Raw genomic sequence first — 15,701 nt, forward strand, 5'->3', positions numbered from 1 at the left:
AGGGCGGCGGCTATCCATGCACTCCCTCAAAAAGCGGAATAGACACACCAAAATATACACATGTGAGAACACTGTGCAATTTCGGAACCATGACTGTGAGTTGCTAAGTCCATCAAGCTGGCTTTGTGAATCCGAACTGGAGATGCCTGGGCCAATCATGCTCTACAGACAGAATGCATTGAACTGAAACCCAAAACCATACGCAGTACCAAGCCCAGTCAGCAGGCTAACATACATTATATCCTACTACAGTTCATCCGGGGCTGTATAGAGAAGCCTTCATGGATACCCGGGCGGTAGAAAATAGGATCCTGCGCATTCCTCAAAACTGCACTTTCCCGGGCAAGATTGCCGCTTCTGGCTCGAGCGGCAAAAAGCCGATTTCCTGTTTCAGCGCTGCCGCTCCGCCTGCCGGGAAACACACCCACTCTCATCACTCTGCTGTGACAAAAATCGCCGTCAAGACCATGTAAACTGTGCGGCTCGTTCTCCGTTACGTCTACCGTGTGCCTAAAGAGCGGGCTGTTTGTGGGTTGGGCGCAATCTTATACATATCCAGCGAAACTCCTTCAATTTCCTGGTTGGTACTAAAACGGCAATCCGTTATCTACCTGTTTCTATTGCGCTGTACGCCACGTCTCCATGTCCAATCACAAAAAAGCTCGAACAGTGTGCGATGTACGACCCTCCGAGAGCCGCTGTGATTAAGAGCCTCTACTGACCTGCCTGGTAGTCTTGCCGGGTCAAACACCTCAAGTGTGTGAGTCTGCCGGCTTGCCCGTCGATAGAGGCTTTCCTATCGTCTTGTTCAAAAAAGCTTTTGATCTGACACCGATCCATCTCAGGATGGCTCTCAGCCAACATGCTCAAAGTGTGAAGACTGCGGCACTGCATGTTCCAGAGATCTGAAAATTAAGTTCAAACATGGATTGAAGTACGAAGATCCCTTCACCAATAGTTCTTTACTAGCTGGCATGTTAGTACAACAGACTGACACTTCCTAGTCCATCAATTGCTACGTCGAAGACATGCGATCATCTATACAAGGCCGATCAGGTCTGGCTACCACCTCGAGGAAAATGTACGCAAAGAGCAATGGCCTTGGTGCAATCTCACAAGATAAACAGCTGATGTCATTCAGTAACCTTTGTTGATGAGACGAGCACGCTACATAATCTATACAACGAGGAGGGCCTAGAAGACAGCATATTCGGACCTGAGCGGAATGTTGATGGTGCCATTGACCGCCCCGCAAAGCATGCGAGCAAAGACATCAATGTCCTTAGCACGATGCCGGACCATGCTGATGGGCAGAACTCGGTAGCTTCAAGGGACGGAGACTCCGTGCAACAACACAGTGACTCCGCACGTTCAGAGCAGCTGGATGGAGCTCCCCCAGCTTGTGCCCTCGGATCCAGCCCTCGTGCGGATTTGAACGAGCGCTTGCTTCGGCTCAGCTATCCCATCGACCTGTACGCAGACCCTTCAGCGTCCGGTTCGACGGAAGGCCTCGATACGCCTGGCTTTACGTCAAACTCAGACATGGCGATGATTGACAGCCCACCACCGGCTCCAAGCGGCGACTTCAGCTGCAATCTGGACAATCTGGCGACACTTGCACTGTCTATGCAGCCGCAGAGCACTGACTCTCCCACTTCGCCAACGATAGGAGCCTTGAAGGAGCTTCCCAGCTACACTTCAGCTGCACGAGCACGTACAGGGACCCGCGCGTTCCCGCTGGATGATGTCGAGGAAGGCAAACTGATGCGACATTATATTGATAATCTCGGCCCCTGGGTAAGTGCCCTCACAACATTCTAATCATGGGAGCCTCGCGTATACTCCGCCACGTTGCAGTGTCTAGGCGCCCCAAAGTGCTACGGTGCTGCATTGGACGCCTGATCCATGCTGATCACAGCCAATTCTTTGCAGTTCGATACCTGCGACCTGGAACGGACCTTCACCATCCAAGTCCCCATTTTGGCTGCAAACTGTCCGACACTTCTGAATGCAGTCTTTGCACTGTCTTCCAGGCATCTTGCGGGCACATCGAACTATGATCCCGGTATCAGCGGGCAATACCACGAAAGATGCCTTGAGCACATGATCCCGGTGTTGAACGATCCAGACGCTGTCATGGACGACGTGTTACTCGCCGCAGCATGCATACTGCGAACTTTGGAGGAGCTTGACGGTAAGAACTCGTCTTTACTGTCAAACAGATGTGCTTGGGACAGCACTGACTCTATGCTTCGTAGTTTCACTTACCGGAACGGACAACGAGAGACACCTACTGGGGACGCAGGTCTTTGTCAATACTCCGAGAACGCCTGGTGTAATATCTTCCCTTCGAGAGGCGGCCCTACAATGTGCCATCCGGCAAGAAATTTGGATGGCCGTCGTACACCAAAGGCCCATGAAAATATCTTCCGAGCACAGCCGCATCGACAGGACACTGTCGCCAACCGATGATCACGGAGTCTGGGCTTGTCGAATGGTGCTTTTTTGCGCAGACGTGGTGCAGGCCTGCTTTGGCGAAACGGAGCTGAGCGTCGCGCGGTAAGAACCTTGTACAATATCTGGTTGAACTGCAAACTGACCCCATCACAGGTACTTTGAGCTTCTCAGCTACGACGTGCGATGGCTCGCCAGCCGCCCGGTCTCTTGGCAACCGTTTGTTCACAGGCCTGCGGACCGCAGTAAAGGCGAAGTCTTCCCCCAGCTATGGCTCATGAACGATGCCATGGTCTTGGGAACACTTCACCACCATCTCGCACGCCTTCTGCTCGCTTGCTTCAACCCGACAATTCCTCGTGTGGGCCTGGGCCACAAGTCTGCTCTCCGGGCCGCCGATGAAGAAATCCGCTCCCACATCTCGGACATATGCGGGCTTGCCCTCTCCAACCGCCAGACCGCCTCGGCCACGTTCACGGCTTCTATCGCTATCACCATGTGCGGAGACCGCTTCACGGACCGTCTCGAGCAGGAGGGCTTACTTTCAGTTCTTGAGATTACGGAGAAGAACCATGCGTGGCCCACGCGCGGCGCAGAGGCTATGCTGAGGAGTGGATGGGGGTGGGTCTGAGACAGATCGAGCTACATTACTAGCTTGCACATGGACGATACGGATCTCAAGTTACCCTGGGAAAGTCGCGCCGCTGCAGGGGGCTCAGCTTTGCGGTTGTTCTGGCGGCTGCATAGCTTCTGCTTTGGTCAAAATCACGATACCTCGAGCCTCCGAGCAAGGCCCGCGCTGCTGCGCACCCTTCAGAGCTCGGAGGGCCTCGTCCCCGGCTAAAGTCACCGTGAGACTGGAGAGGAGAGAATGCGTCCTGGACCGGTGTGGGTAGCTGAGTGGGTTCCTGCACGGAAGAAGAGTCCGCCTTGAAGGGGGGCGATGGAGTCGAGGAGCATGCGACTGTAAAATCGTACACGTTGTCGACGAAACTATGGCGAGAACGTCTTGAAGGAAGAGCATGAGAGGACTTTGATAGCTGCACCGTCCTACTCCACAATCCGGAGCTCCGCATATCCGCCCTCAGTCTGATCCTCAAACTTTAGTTGCGCCGGATGCATGCCGAGCACCCAACCCTCCCTCTCCACTTCTTCATCGCTCGGCCTGGCTACGTCGTTATACTCGAACCCCTCCTGCCAGGCACACAACCTCTTCCCCTTTAGATCACCGTCCAGAGCACCCCAACACCACCAGGTCGTGCCAACACACCCATGATATATACCCACCTTGTAGGTCTCTCCAGGCTGCAAGTCTTCCTTTTTTATGCCCTCCGCGTACTTGAACATGCGGCTGAACGGTAGATCATGTGTTACACGGGACTCGCTTCCATCCCCGGGAATAGTGATGAACTCCTTTCCCCGTATTTTCAAGTCTGGTGAGGAGTCGCTCGGGTATACCCCATGGTGAAGCCGGAAAAGACCAAGGCCGATGCGCTTGTTGTTATGAGTGTTGATTAAGCCGCCGCCGACAGCGCCTTGAGCAAGCATGTCGAGGCCCCCAGACGGCGGCGGGCTCCGCTCAAAGACGGAGTTCCCCGTACAGATAGTGATGGGTCGGCCTGGCTGCATGCTTGAGGTGATTCGCAGGCCAATGACTAGCTGAAACGGACTAGCCGGGTCTTCTGGCGCTGAGAGAGAGAGCGTAAAGGAAGATGTACGAATTGTGACCGCAATCACGGCTTTGCAGTCTTCAGGAGCGCAGCGAAACCTTATAAAACGCATGATGTGATTGGAAAGCGAGACGGTCTGGCTGGCAGAACCTGGAATAATGGATGTGCTCGATATTCAATATATATAGTTACGCCGTAAGTAATTGTTGAAACGCGTAAGATCGAGAGTCAGAGTTCGCCGCCCTGCATGCAACCTGAAATAGCCTGAAGTAGCCTTGCAGACTACCGTACTTCAGCGCCTGTAGTTTTCAAGATGCTGCTTACGCTGAGCACAGGATGTTAGTAGGTGTTTTTAGCCTTAGTGCTACTTCGGCAGGGCGGGGCACGGTACTCCGAGGTTCAGGATAGTCAGCCTTGCACAGGTAGTACGGGAGCCTCGACCGACTGAGACACGTTGATTAAGGACCAAAGCAGTGTTGATAGCGAAGTTCTCTTGGCTGACGACGTTCACAGGTCTTCAGAAGGATGTTTTGGCTGTGTTCATATCGAAAGTGCAAGTGACCGGCTGTTGAGCCGGCCTTCGGAGCGGGCCGCTGGGCCAAGCCGGGACGAGGCGAGTTTTCCTCACCCAAAACCCGCGCACCAATCGGCCGCGTTGATTTTAGTTCACCCTTGGGCCCCGTAGGAAGGCGCGAGAAGTTTGACGGATCGAACACATGAACTGCTTCAATGCCACACATCTTCCGCCTCATACCGGTACTGAGCCTCTCGTTCGGCTTTGAGCTTCTGCGCAATCCTTGAGGCCGAACAAGACTCCATTGCTCCGCAAGCATGGTCACTTTCTGCATAGATCTGCGTGAAGTCTGATTCTGACTCATGGGGACTGTAAAGCAGTGGTGATTGATCGCGAAGCATGCATCTGCACGGCATTGCCAAATCTGCGGTAGACATGTATAACATCGAAGGAGACATAAAAGTAGGAAAAGACCCAACGGTAAGTAGCTACTGAATGAAAAGCCGACTTTACAGCGAAAGATGAAAGCAATTTGTGAGAAGCAGAAAGAGCGGCCATGAAACCGGAACATGTTCCGGAGTGGTTTCTGCCAAGCTTCAAGTGCTCACGGCCAAGATTCTTGATTCACGGGCATATTGACCGAGGCGATGTTCGGCGTTCCAGGTTTCTGATCGAAGCCAGAGATGGCCCCTTCGGCTCTCTCCCGCAGTACGTACGCAACGGCAACGGGGTCAGCATACCCGTCTCTCTGACGGAGACAGCATGCCAGACCGGCAACGTGGGGTGCGGCTGTAAAAGTTAAGTCAAAAACTTCCACAATGACACAACAGAAGTGCCAGAACACAGAACAGCCTAACTTACCCATTGAAGTCCCACTTGAAGTCGCCTTAGCGTTCTCATTACTGATACCACAAGATTCAATGTTTACGCCAGGAGCAATGAAGTCCAAGACTGCGTCGACTGTCAGTGGAGGTACGTCCGAAGGTGTGGTTAGTCCACTACTCACTCCTTCCCCAGTTCGACCAGGACGCCATTTTGTCCTGGTTATCAGCCGCGCCGACAGTGATGGCATGAGGAGCGGACGCTGGGGATGTCCCAAGGGCGTCCTTCTGAGGCGAGTCAGTCACGCTGCCCGATTACTTGGGATTGCACCTTTGATCACTGACTCCCTCGTTTCCAGCGGCCACCACAACCACCATACCCGCCTTCACAGCAGCCGCGACAGCATCGTTGAATACTGATGATGCTCCCCCTCCAGAACTGATGTTGACGACACTCTTTTTAATCCGGTTGTTGGCAAGGGCATCCTCGACAGCAAAGTCGAGACCCTTAATGATCGTGGAAACCAATGTAGAGACTGGACCACCATTGGGAGAGTCTGGGTAGACCTTGACGTCGATGACTTTGGCGTTTTTAGCGACGCCGTAAGTCTTTCCGGCAATCGTTCCTGCACAATGTGAACCGTGCCCATCCGTGTCTGTGTCGCGCGACCCAAGCTCCTTTGTACAATTTTTGCCGAGGGTAACGCGGGATGTGCCGTCCGGGTTCTTGAATTCCTGGGGATCGGTTAGCCAGAGTTGCTGGGAGATGTTGATACCTATTGGTGAATGTAGCTAGGTCTCGTATGAAGCTTGTTCCAAAGCGAAGTTCCAGTCTGTCTGGCGCAATCACAGGGTAAGTCCTGAAAGACCTACCGTATGGTCTGCTCTTACTCCTGTGTCGATAACATAGACCCAAACTCCATCGCCTGACTCGTCATCGTTCCACTTATATTCCTTGTTCGAGGCGCTAAGCTTGCCGCGGCGTGAGATACGCCTCAGCCCCCAAGGCGCATTACTCTGGCTTCCGCACAGATAAACATGCCTATCTGGCTCGATGTTCAGGACCTGAAGACGGTGCAATACGTCAAAATGTGAACACGAGCGACTGAGTGCCCTGAATGCGTACCTCAGTCGACTGCCGGATCTTCTCAAGAGTTGCATCTGGGAAGACGCCTGAGTATCCTATGAAGGTGTCCAAAGGCGCAACCGAGGCAAGACCCACTTCGCCTTCGTTCGGTTTCTTGCCGACGATGAACCGCCTGAACGTGCTGTCTACGGCGCTGCGGCCGGTATCAGTGACCGAAGCAGTGGCGGTATCGCGATGATCTTCGCAATGGCCTTCGATAGCCGAGCAATGGTCCGCGATCTCTTGCTGAGTGAGGAAAGGCTTCAAGGTGACGATGTAGCGGCCCTCGACAACATCAGGTCGATCTCCACCCTGAGGCTGCTGGTTATCTGGTTGAAAGCCCATGATGACTGAGATAGCGATGTGATGTGTAGCGTGTGTTAGAAATGTCAGGAACTTTGAGAGAGAAACTGAATGTGCATTATCCAAATCAAGAGCTTGGCTGGTTTTATGTTGAATGACGGTCGGTAGAGCATTCCGCCAGCATGACACCGCGGCTGAAGCAGGCAAACATGTAGCTAGCAAGTGTGGAAGTGGCGGCTTACAGCTGAAATTTCTATGTCTGTATCCAGTCCTATTGGCAGGCAACCGCCGCAGAAATGTGAGGGAAACGTCCTCCATTCGCACAAATGCGATGGTAAGTCCAAGAGGCGACGAGACTCAGGTAGCAGAGCAGGTCAATACCACAGCTCGGCAGCCTGCTCGCCGGCGTCTTCAGTGATTCCGGTGGATGTTACATATCCAGTCGACGGTTTTAACGTCCACCGTGGGCCATTGGCAGAATGTGCAACTCATCCAGCGATAGGAACGTAGATTTACCACAGAAACCGGGCGAAGGAACGGAGATGGGCGCGAGAGGTGCTCAAGGAAGCTGAGCTTTGGCACGGTAGAAAATCGAGAACCCGGTCAGAATCAGAGAGATGTGGAATTGCTGACAAGCCGCGCTGAGCAGAAGCTCGAAAGCCACACCCAATGATCTTTCTATTCGATAAAAGGCATGAACGGCGCACTGAAATTAGGAGGTGAGGAGGTTAGCTTACGGCTCCCTGCAGCGGGCCGCCAAGCCATCTCCGCCTTCAGCCTTTCAGCCTTTCAGCCCCACGGGCCCCTTCAAGCATCTAAAACCCTCAGCCTTGTACTGTTGATATCGTGACCGTCCGGAACTGGATAGACTCCCATCTGATCCCTGCCTCGTTGCCCCGTGCCGCACAGGCATCTCGATCCGCATCAGTATCTCGCAGCAAGAAGCCTCTGGTGCATAAGCTCGTGCAGCCATGTTTTTCGGACAACATCTCAAGCCTCTGCGAAGCATGCACGGGGTTGCGGAGTGACGAGAAGAGAGATCTGGGCTGAAGACCCGTTCGTCGGAGCTGAATGGTAAGCTGACAACCGCAAAGCGTCTGTCGCTCTTTGGCATACAGACACGACGAGCGGCTGGACGCTGAAACACATGATAGCGGATAACACCCGAGGCAAACTATGGAGACTACTGACCGAAAAAGCTGGGCTTTTGACAGATAACACCTGTCGCTTGGAGTAGACTGCAATCTTGACCGATGAATGGCTTGTGGACACAACTAAGAAGCCATCGTCTTGTTCTATATTCTATGTTCTATGCCATTAGAATGCACACATGCTTACGCCCACACTTACATCTTCGTAATACAAATCCAAGCCGGAACGCCTTCGCTGTCCCCGATGGACTAACAATACCCGTTATTTCATTCCCAATCGCAGTACACAGTCGACTCCAGCACGAGTCAACAGAATTTCTCAAGCTTTCTCCCTCTTGTTCCTCTTCCTCCAACTCCTGACACCAGCATCCACCTCCTCGACCGTCACCCCGTCCCTGACTAACCACATCACCACTCCCAACGTCTCGACGTTCCTGTTTCTGCTCTCGTCATCGAAGAACAGCATCTCTTCATACGGCAGCCCAGTCGCCTGCTGCAACTTCTCAAAGTGTGTTGTCTTTGATCCTGGGAAGATCTGCAGGTAGTCGAAGTACTCTATCGCCCGTGTCGAAGAGCCGGCGGAGGTCGAAGGACTAGAGATGGAAGAGTTGGGGACGCGTAGGAGTTTTAGCATCTCGCGGCCGAGGTCAGGAGCATGCGTGCGGGATGCAGCGCCGATTTTGATAGATTTGTGTCGGCACTCGCACCTGTCAGTTCTTGCCTCCCGGCTTCGGTCTCCCAGCCTTGTTCCCACAGCGCTCCGAGAATATACTTACAGCCTCAAGCACACCGCCTACGTCCTGATAGAATCCAAAGCCCTCACCCCACTTGTCTTTGACTTTGAGACCGTTCTCCGTTGCCTTGAGCGGCGGCGTGACGTGTGTGTCCACCCAGAACGGCCAGAGTGTGTAGTCAAGATCGAAGACGAGCATTTTCGGTAGCGGGAGGCCATCTTTGAACGTCTGCGGTAGCGGTACCGATTGAGGGAGGGCGGTTGTTGTGGTTGTTTGGGCAGTTGCTTGCGTGCGGCGCGGCATTTTGGACGGATTACAGTGCAAAAGCTGGAGGGTTATGATGCAGATAGTGCTCGGAAGGAGTAATGAGGTAGCGAAGCGTGTCAGCAACGTTGATACACGTATCTTGAGGGTTGGGGCGGGCAATGCAAAGTGTGAAGCAATTGAGGCGACTATTCCAACGGAAAGGCGTATACCCCAGAACCCCGCAACGTCATCGCACGGCGGAAACCCTGTCCCGCCGCCTCAACACCATGCCAAGGCTGGCGATAAACTGTTTAGCTCCTTTGTACGCTCTCTGCTCAAAGACGCAAGCCGAACACCACTGACTGCTTCCAATAGGGACAGCTGGACTTGATGGTCTGATTCGGCCTTTCCGGAAGGCAAGGAACACGACGGCAGACTAAGATCGCTTGCGACATTACCCAAAAGCCTTGTCGCGCGCAGAGAAAGTAGCCTTCATACCTTCACGCACCATCAATGCCTTAGAGGTACGATGTCTCTTGGCTCCTGTCTAGGCTGCCCGGCACGAGAATGACAAAAATCGCCGGACCCGGCAATCACCATAATTGATCACCTCCACCATGATTCCAAAGATATTTTGATCTTACGGTTTCATCTCTAGGTATAGCTTGTGCATGGTTGTAAAGCTGCATACGTTGCCTTACGCCTAGATTACTAATTGAGTTCTGTTATCGTACAAAACTACAAAGTCCTCAATCGATCAGTTTGTAACCCTTTGAGTCCAGCAAATTTTGCTTGCAAGATTTGTGGGTCAGGCTGCCGGGTAGCAGTACCATCTGAAAGGCATTGAGCTGAAGGAGGGCAATGCACATGCCGACACCGCAGGAATAGAGGCCTACGCGGTAATCCTATCGTGATCCCTACTAATGCAATCCACTGACATCTCTTTAGTTGTTATATGAGATCAAGGCGATCAAGGAAGACGACGAGAGCGGCACGCTAGCCGCGGCTGAATTCCAGGAAATCAGCAAGGAAGAGATCAAGACCTATCGAGAGCAGGAGAAATGGATGGACAATCCCGATCTCCAGCCTTCAGATCTTGAAGCCGCTTGTGCGAAACTACGCATCCCCAATCCAGCTGTTCCGCGCATGCCAGGAATGACTATGTTGACGCTCAAGTTCTGGCAACCGACAGCAGCGGCTGCCTTGGTCGAATTTGAGAAAGGGCCTTTGCGGGGCGGCGTTCTCGCCGATGAGGTCGGCATCGGCAAGACGTTGACAAATCTCAGTGTCATACGAGAGAGGGAGTATTAACTGAGGAAGCGGCAGCCGCTTAACCACCCTTCAATGTCATGAAGAGACATCAATAACCAGTTTATGTAATTCAAATCTGCACCTTCTATTCACTGAAGATACATCTAATATGCTAGCCCACCTCTGCACACGCCTCACTACTGTGTTAAGAAGCCTTGTGGTTGCACGCCATCTAGGTCTTCAGTCAGCTTAGGGAGCTCATGAATATGTGCAATCTTTTATGGTATGCTACCATATAGATACATGCAAGCTATATCTAGAGGATAGCTAGAGTAAAGATCTTTAGAGACGTGGTAAACTTAATCGATTTCGGTGATTTGGGAGTGGGCAGGAAGAAAGCCTCACCACGAAATAAGAAACCCAGGGCTGCATTAATAATAAAACTCCCTTTATGATTATTATAATGCTCTATAATACAGTCTAGATGGCTGACCTAAGGCTTAACGTCCTACCGTTTACTCTTAAAACTTACTACGGCGGCTAAACGTGAATTGCTTTATAAAGTGAACGGCGATACGGCGAACGAGCGCTGGGTGGCTGTCGCGATGAGGCATTTTTCTCGCTCGACGTGTGGTCCGGTAGTTTACGAGTCTGGCGATTTCTGTCACTCGCGTGCCGAGCTTGTGCTTCTAAAGAAGGAGAAGATTATCATTTGGGTTTATCTACCCGCTCGGATAGAGTTCTTGGAGCAAGTAAGTCAGCCTGCTGCTTCAGACTGTAGCCGTTTTACTGACAATCTCGCCAGAGGCATTGAAGCTTTTGAAAGTGGATGTTCAGTCGTATCGGGCAGACTTACCCACGAAGAAGCGGGCTGATCTAGCTTCCGATTCCAACAACAGCAAAGGTAGATGCATGGTACTGCTCTGTAGCTACCTTGTCTCAGCTTGTGGGTTGGATCTTCACCAATACTGCAGGAATATCGTGCTCTTTGAACCCCCTCCCAACGATTCCATATGGATCCAGGTCTTAGGCCGTCAGCGGAGAATTGGCGCTGACAAGTGGATTCGACTCATTGCACTCTTCCTAGCGGACTCGTTCAACATGCGACAGAGGAATACCAACGTTATCAAGGCCCTCCCCGGCCTGATGGCTCAGCTCAATCTCGAGGTCTGGGGATCGAAGGATGCAGACGATAAAGAAGTTCCACTCGGCGATTGGGTAGTGTACGAAAAGGCCCTCTACCGCAAGCATGACCAAACCGTGAAGGGTTTAGGATGCCGGGTACTCCAACCCGACGAGCTTCTTGTCCTCATAAAACGGGCTATGCAGGGCCTGCCTGTGGAGATTGACGACATTACAAGCTCGCTTTACAATAACCAGATGAAACGACCTCTTGGAGCTTACCAGGAGGATGACGCGATGGACTAAGTAGCTACCTGAAGTGTAGTGACAGGGTATGGGACTCAGCAAGGTAAACCGGCATGGCGGCCGGCAAGGGGTTTCGCTTCAACAGGCGTGCGTGGTTCAAGTTTCCTGGCGTTGGTTTTCTGGCTTTGACTCGGAGGATGGATGATGCTCAGATTTCACACCTTCAAAAGTTGATCTGGCGGCTGCACAGCGACGGCGGATGCAGCAGGTATGCTATCGGCTTGGAGATACTGCCAATAGCTAGGCGAGACTTCTGGGACTTCCGAAACCATGCTTCCAGGTTTCTATGACGGCTGGGAAGCGCAGGGGTGCCTCTGTCAGTTATGGCCGGAACAGTAGATAGCAAAAGCTTATACCTTTCATCTCTTTGAAAACAGAGACTCTTGTGATCTTTTGGCTGGTTCTTGAGTTACGCTGCCTTCTATTCATCAACTCCTTTGTGGGTCACTGTCAGGCGCTAGATCCGATTGCAACTTAGCCAAGACATCCGCGATACCGTTACTTTGATCTCTGGCTTTTAATCACCAAACTGTTGCGGAACCAAACTCAAGCTCCAAACGCCAAACAACCTGCAAGATGCCCATCCGCCCTGCCCGCCGCAGCGACCAGTGGCGTATGGCAGCCATCTGCGGCGCCGCGTTCTTTGATGAGGTCGGAACATGTCAGATTGTCACACCATGCTCAAGGATGTAGCTCAACTCAAGTCGCAGGACCTCTTCGGCGCCACTATGCATCCGAACCGTGCCCGGTATCCCGACGATATGACGCTCTTCTGGCTGCGGCGATTGCGCGAGCACTGGTATGATTGGACGAACCATTTCTGGGTTGCCGTGGACACGGATGAGAAGGGCGAGGAAGTGGTGGTGGGAATGGCGGAGTGGCAGCGGCAGGGTGCCGGGGCGAAGGGGATGGAGTTGAACCCGCTGGATCCACGTAGGTGAAACTCTTGGATCTAGGGTACGCTAGATTGGCTTCTATTGTCGCCTTGCAGCGCGCCGCGGGCCTGAAGTTTACATGCCCTTTCTGGAGCGATTTTTGGCAAGAAACATGCATTGGGGGCTCGGAGAGGTCTCCGCATACCACCGAGTTCGCCACTGGCAGCTCTCCCAAGCCTCTTCTCACCACACAAGCCTGATGGTGTGCTAACGTATGCTCCATAAAGGGAACCTTCTCAAACCCCTCTCGATTATACAAAACCGCGCCTCTGCCTACATCTACCCCAACCGGGCTGCCGACCCCTCCACCGCCGACCTCTTCGACCGCGCGATTCCCTACAGCATGCACCACTGGGCCGTCGGCACGCGCGCCGAGAACTGGTACCTTGATATCCTGGCCGTAGACCCTGCGTACCAAGGCCGCGGCTTCGGGCGTCAGCTCGTCGAGTGGGGCCTCGAGAGGGCAAAGAAGGAGAACGTTCACGCAAGCTTGATATCGAGCTACGGGAACGAGGGGTTCTACCAGAGGTGCGGGTATGGCGATATCGTGGGTTGGGCATCGGAGGGGGAGGGGAATCCGATTGCGCACGTGAGGGGAGGCGCGATCATGTTCATGGTTCCTAAGGTGGAGACGGCAGAGGAGGGACGAAAGAGGGTGGAGGAAATTGGGCAGAGTGGTCCTCATAAGCCATGATTTTGAAGACCATTTCGGTTGTGGTTTGAACCGAGTGTGTTAAACCGAGGCCAGCATCTACGACGGATTGGCGTGTCAAGGTTGACGCTTGTGTGACATCGTGATGAAATGTTCGTAAGGCAGCAACCCGCGAAACGCGACATAGACGCGATCGTCTATGTTTTGCTTTCTATCATGTGTAGTTGTCGAGCTGCTCTGCGGTTAACAAGATCATGGGGCCAGTTGGATCGTGAATCTGGTATCGAGAGAGCTGGAACATAGACGCGGCAACAAACTTTCTGGGTGAGATGGTCTAGCTGCTCCATGACTGACAAGATCAGGAGGCCAGTTTGGTGGTGAATTTGCCAGTGGATAAGCTGAGCATACCTGGGCACGTGGGTGACAGAAACTGCCGGACTACGAAAAACAGATAGGTCTTCAGTCAGCTTAGGGAGGTTATGAATAGGCGTAATTCTTCATGGTATGCTGCCACATAAACATGTGCAAGCTATGGAGGTAGGATGGCTAGAGTAAAGATCTTTGAAGACGTGGTGAATCTAACAGATTTCGGTGATTTGGGAGTAAGTAGTAAGTCCGGTAGTTTACGAGTCCGGTGACTTCTGTCACTCGCCTGCTGGGTAGATGTTGCGTTGGACTTTTCGCTTCTAACTTCTCCACTGTATTTTATGCTATCGAAGACTTCAGCAGAACACACGATTATATATTTATTGCTAGTCCCAGCATTGAACTCAATCCAGCCCATCTCAGAAAACTGAGATGAATCCTCCGCTTGGTGTAGTTGGTTTATCACGTCGGGCTGTAATGTCAAATTCGCTACCTGAAGGTCCCTAGTTCGATTCTGGGAGCGGAGACTCTTTTGCACCTTTTTGCATTCCTGCATCGCTTTAATCGGGGCTCTCCGAAGTACATTTGAGTTTCCGTTTCGTTTTGGTGGAGTGAGCAATTAACTTAAGACGGCGCGGTCTGCAGCCTGGAGACGGGTCGGAACACGAGCTCTCGTTGGCTATTACTAAGCGGGCAACGCAGGGTCTGCCACTCCAAGTGGACGACACCACAAACTCGATGTGTTCAAAGCAGATACAACGCTGTCCAGGCAGTCCTGCAGGAGGAGAACGGTGACGAGCGGTCCTCAGCTTGGCCCTAACTTCTCCCACAAGCGGCGAATGTAGTCTCCTCCTTCGCCCATATTGGAGCTTTGCATCTGCATTCTCCATCTGCAACCTCCATCGCTACCAAGTCCTGCATCAGGCCCTGTATCCTCCATCTACACCGAAGCCTTCAGAACACCACCTTCATTATGGCCGAAGGGCTGCTTGCTGCATACCTACGTACCCTACGTGAGATAGACGGACCTCCTTCTCCAAATACATCGCCTTCTTCGAACCCGTCGAACTCCTTGGAGTCCACGCAGTCTTCGACATGTCCGAATATGTTACTACCACCCCCAGAAGAGGAGTATGAGTCTTTCACCCTTGTCGAAGATGCTGTTCGTAGCTGGACAGCTACTCAAGGCTATGCCACGTCACGCCATAAGACGAAAAAGAACAAGGCGGGCCAGCCTTACCGTCACCTTCTTAAATGTACTCGACACGGGAAGCTCGACAACACCCGTAAGCTTACGGAAGAAGTGCGCGTTCGAAAGAAGCGAGGCTCCGCAAAGTGCGGATGCCCCATGAAACTCTGGATTGTTGCAGTAGATGTCGGTGAGCCCGAAGGACCATGGCGCGTTCAACATTGCGAAAACCAAGCCAGCAGAATACATAACCATGGACCTGCCCCCGCGATAGCCTTTCCTACTCACCGCCGCGCGGGCCGGACCGAAGAGATTAAAGGTATTATTCGGGTACAACAAGCAGCTGGGTCGACCGTTAATCAAACGATGGCTATACTACGAGATTCGCACCCAGAGCTGCGGATTACCTCAAGGGATATCATCAATGAAAGGGATCGATATCGCCGAGAGAAGCTCGATGCGATGACTCCAACCCAACCTGCATATGTACCACCCCAAACTCAGCCTCCACATGTACCGACCCCAGCTCAGCCTCCATATATACCGACCCCAACTCGACCTCCATATGTACCGACCCCAACTCCACCTGCACATGCACCCAGAGTCTGGCACGGAGCTCATGATTGGAGCGGGCAATTGGGCATGCATGATTCTGGTTACATGGGATTGGTTCTGGGACCAGGTGTACCTGATGGTAATCCGATCGGACGCGGCGCGCGGAGACATTGATGCTTTTGCAGACTTGTTGTTTGGTCAGCGCTACGGATGGCAGGTATCTCCGGGACTTGCGGAGGAGTGGTTTGTTTGAAACAGTGGATTCGGGTGACCGAGACGTCCGCTCCATCCTTTGATCTGAGATCC

The 15,701-nt window shown here is 52.7% G+C and overlaps 7 protein-coding genes and 1 non-coding gene across 8 annotated transcripts; 5 read left to right on the forward strand and 3 right to left on the reverse strand.

The window, feature by feature from the left end:
• Positions 1-1,079: 1,079 nt before the first annotated feature.
• On the forward strand, positions 1,080-3,085 carry W97_06327 (uncharacterized protein; the record flags this gene model as incomplete). The annotated part of the gene is made up of 5 exons (XM_007784050.1): positions 1,080-1,104; positions 1,142-1,797; positions 1,933-2,194; positions 2,259-2,559; positions 2,611-3,085. 5 exons carry the CDS (start codon positions 1,080-1,082, stop codon positions 3,083-3,085), a joined length of 1,719 nt encoding a protein of 572 aa, XP_007782240.1.
• Positions 3,086-3,504: 419 nt separating this feature from the next.
• On the reverse strand, positions 3,505-4,236 carry W97_06328 (uncharacterized protein; the record flags this gene model as incomplete). The annotated part of the gene is made up of 1 exon (XM_007784051.1): positions 3,505-4,236. One exon carries the CDS (start codon positions 4,234-4,236, stop codon positions 3,505-3,507), a length of 732 nt encoding a protein of 243 aa, XP_007782241.1.
• A 1,006-nt stretch (positions 4,237-5,242) lies between these two features.
• Positions 5,243-6,930, reverse strand: W97_06329 (uncharacterized protein; the record flags this gene model as incomplete). Its single annotated transcript, XM_007784052.1, has 6 exons — positions 5,243-5,427; positions 5,500-5,589; positions 5,645-5,747; positions 5,805-6,185; positions 6,333-6,524; positions 6,586-6,930. 6 exons carry the CDS (start codon positions 6,928-6,930, stop codon positions 5,243-5,245), a joined length of 1,296 nt encoding a protein of 431 aa, XP_007782242.1.
• Positions 6,931-8,358: 1,428 nt separating this feature from the next.
• W97_06330 (magnesium-dependent phosphatase-1) lies at positions 8,359-9,076 on the reverse strand (the record flags this gene model as incomplete). Its single annotated transcript, XM_007784053.1, has 2 exons — positions 8,359-8,739; positions 8,816-9,076. The coding sequence occupies 2 exons, from the start codon at positions 9,074-9,076 to the stop codon at positions 8,359-8,361; spliced, it is 642 nt and encodes a 213-aa protein (XP_007782243.1).
• Positions 9,077-9,690: 614 nt separating this feature from the next.
• Positions 9,691-10,330, forward strand: W97_06331 (uncharacterized protein; the record flags this gene model as incomplete). The annotated part of the gene is made up of 3 exons (XM_007784054.1): positions 9,691-9,696; positions 9,847-9,918; positions 9,968-10,330. The coding sequence occupies 3 exons, from the start codon at positions 9,691-9,693 to the stop codon at positions 10,328-10,330; spliced, it is 441 nt and encodes a 146-aa protein (XP_007782244.1).
• Positions 10,331-11,371: 1,041 nt separating this feature from the next.
• Positions 11,372-11,698, forward strand: W97_06332 (uncharacterized protein; the record flags this gene model as incomplete). The annotated part of the gene is made up of 1 exon (XM_007784055.1): positions 11,372-11,698. One exon carries the CDS (start codon positions 11,372-11,374, stop codon positions 11,696-11,698), a length of 327 nt encoding a protein of 108 aa, XP_007782245.1.
• A 677-nt stretch (positions 11,699-12,375) lies between these two features.
• Positions 12,376-13,327, forward strand: W97_06333 (uncharacterized protein; the record flags this gene model as incomplete). The annotated part of the gene is made up of 2 exons (XM_007784056.1): positions 12,376-12,631; positions 12,861-13,327. 2 exons carry the CDS (start codon positions 12,376-12,378, stop codon positions 13,325-13,327), a joined length of 723 nt encoding a protein of 240 aa, XP_007782246.1.
• A 763-nt stretch (positions 13,328-14,090) lies between these two features.
• On the forward strand, positions 14,091-14,178 carry W97_06334. Its single transcript has one exon. It is a non-coding gene; the product is annotated as a tRNA-Tyr (tRNA).
• Positions 14,179-15,701: the final 1,523 nt, after the last annotated feature.

The sequence above is a fragment of the Coniosporium apollinis genome (assembly GCF_000281105.1).
Source record: "Coniosporium apollinis CBS 100218 chromosome Unknown supercont1.30, whole genome shotgun sequence".
Lineage (NCBI taxonomy): Eukaryota > Fungi > Ascomycota > Dothideomycetes > Coniosporium > Coniosporium apollinis.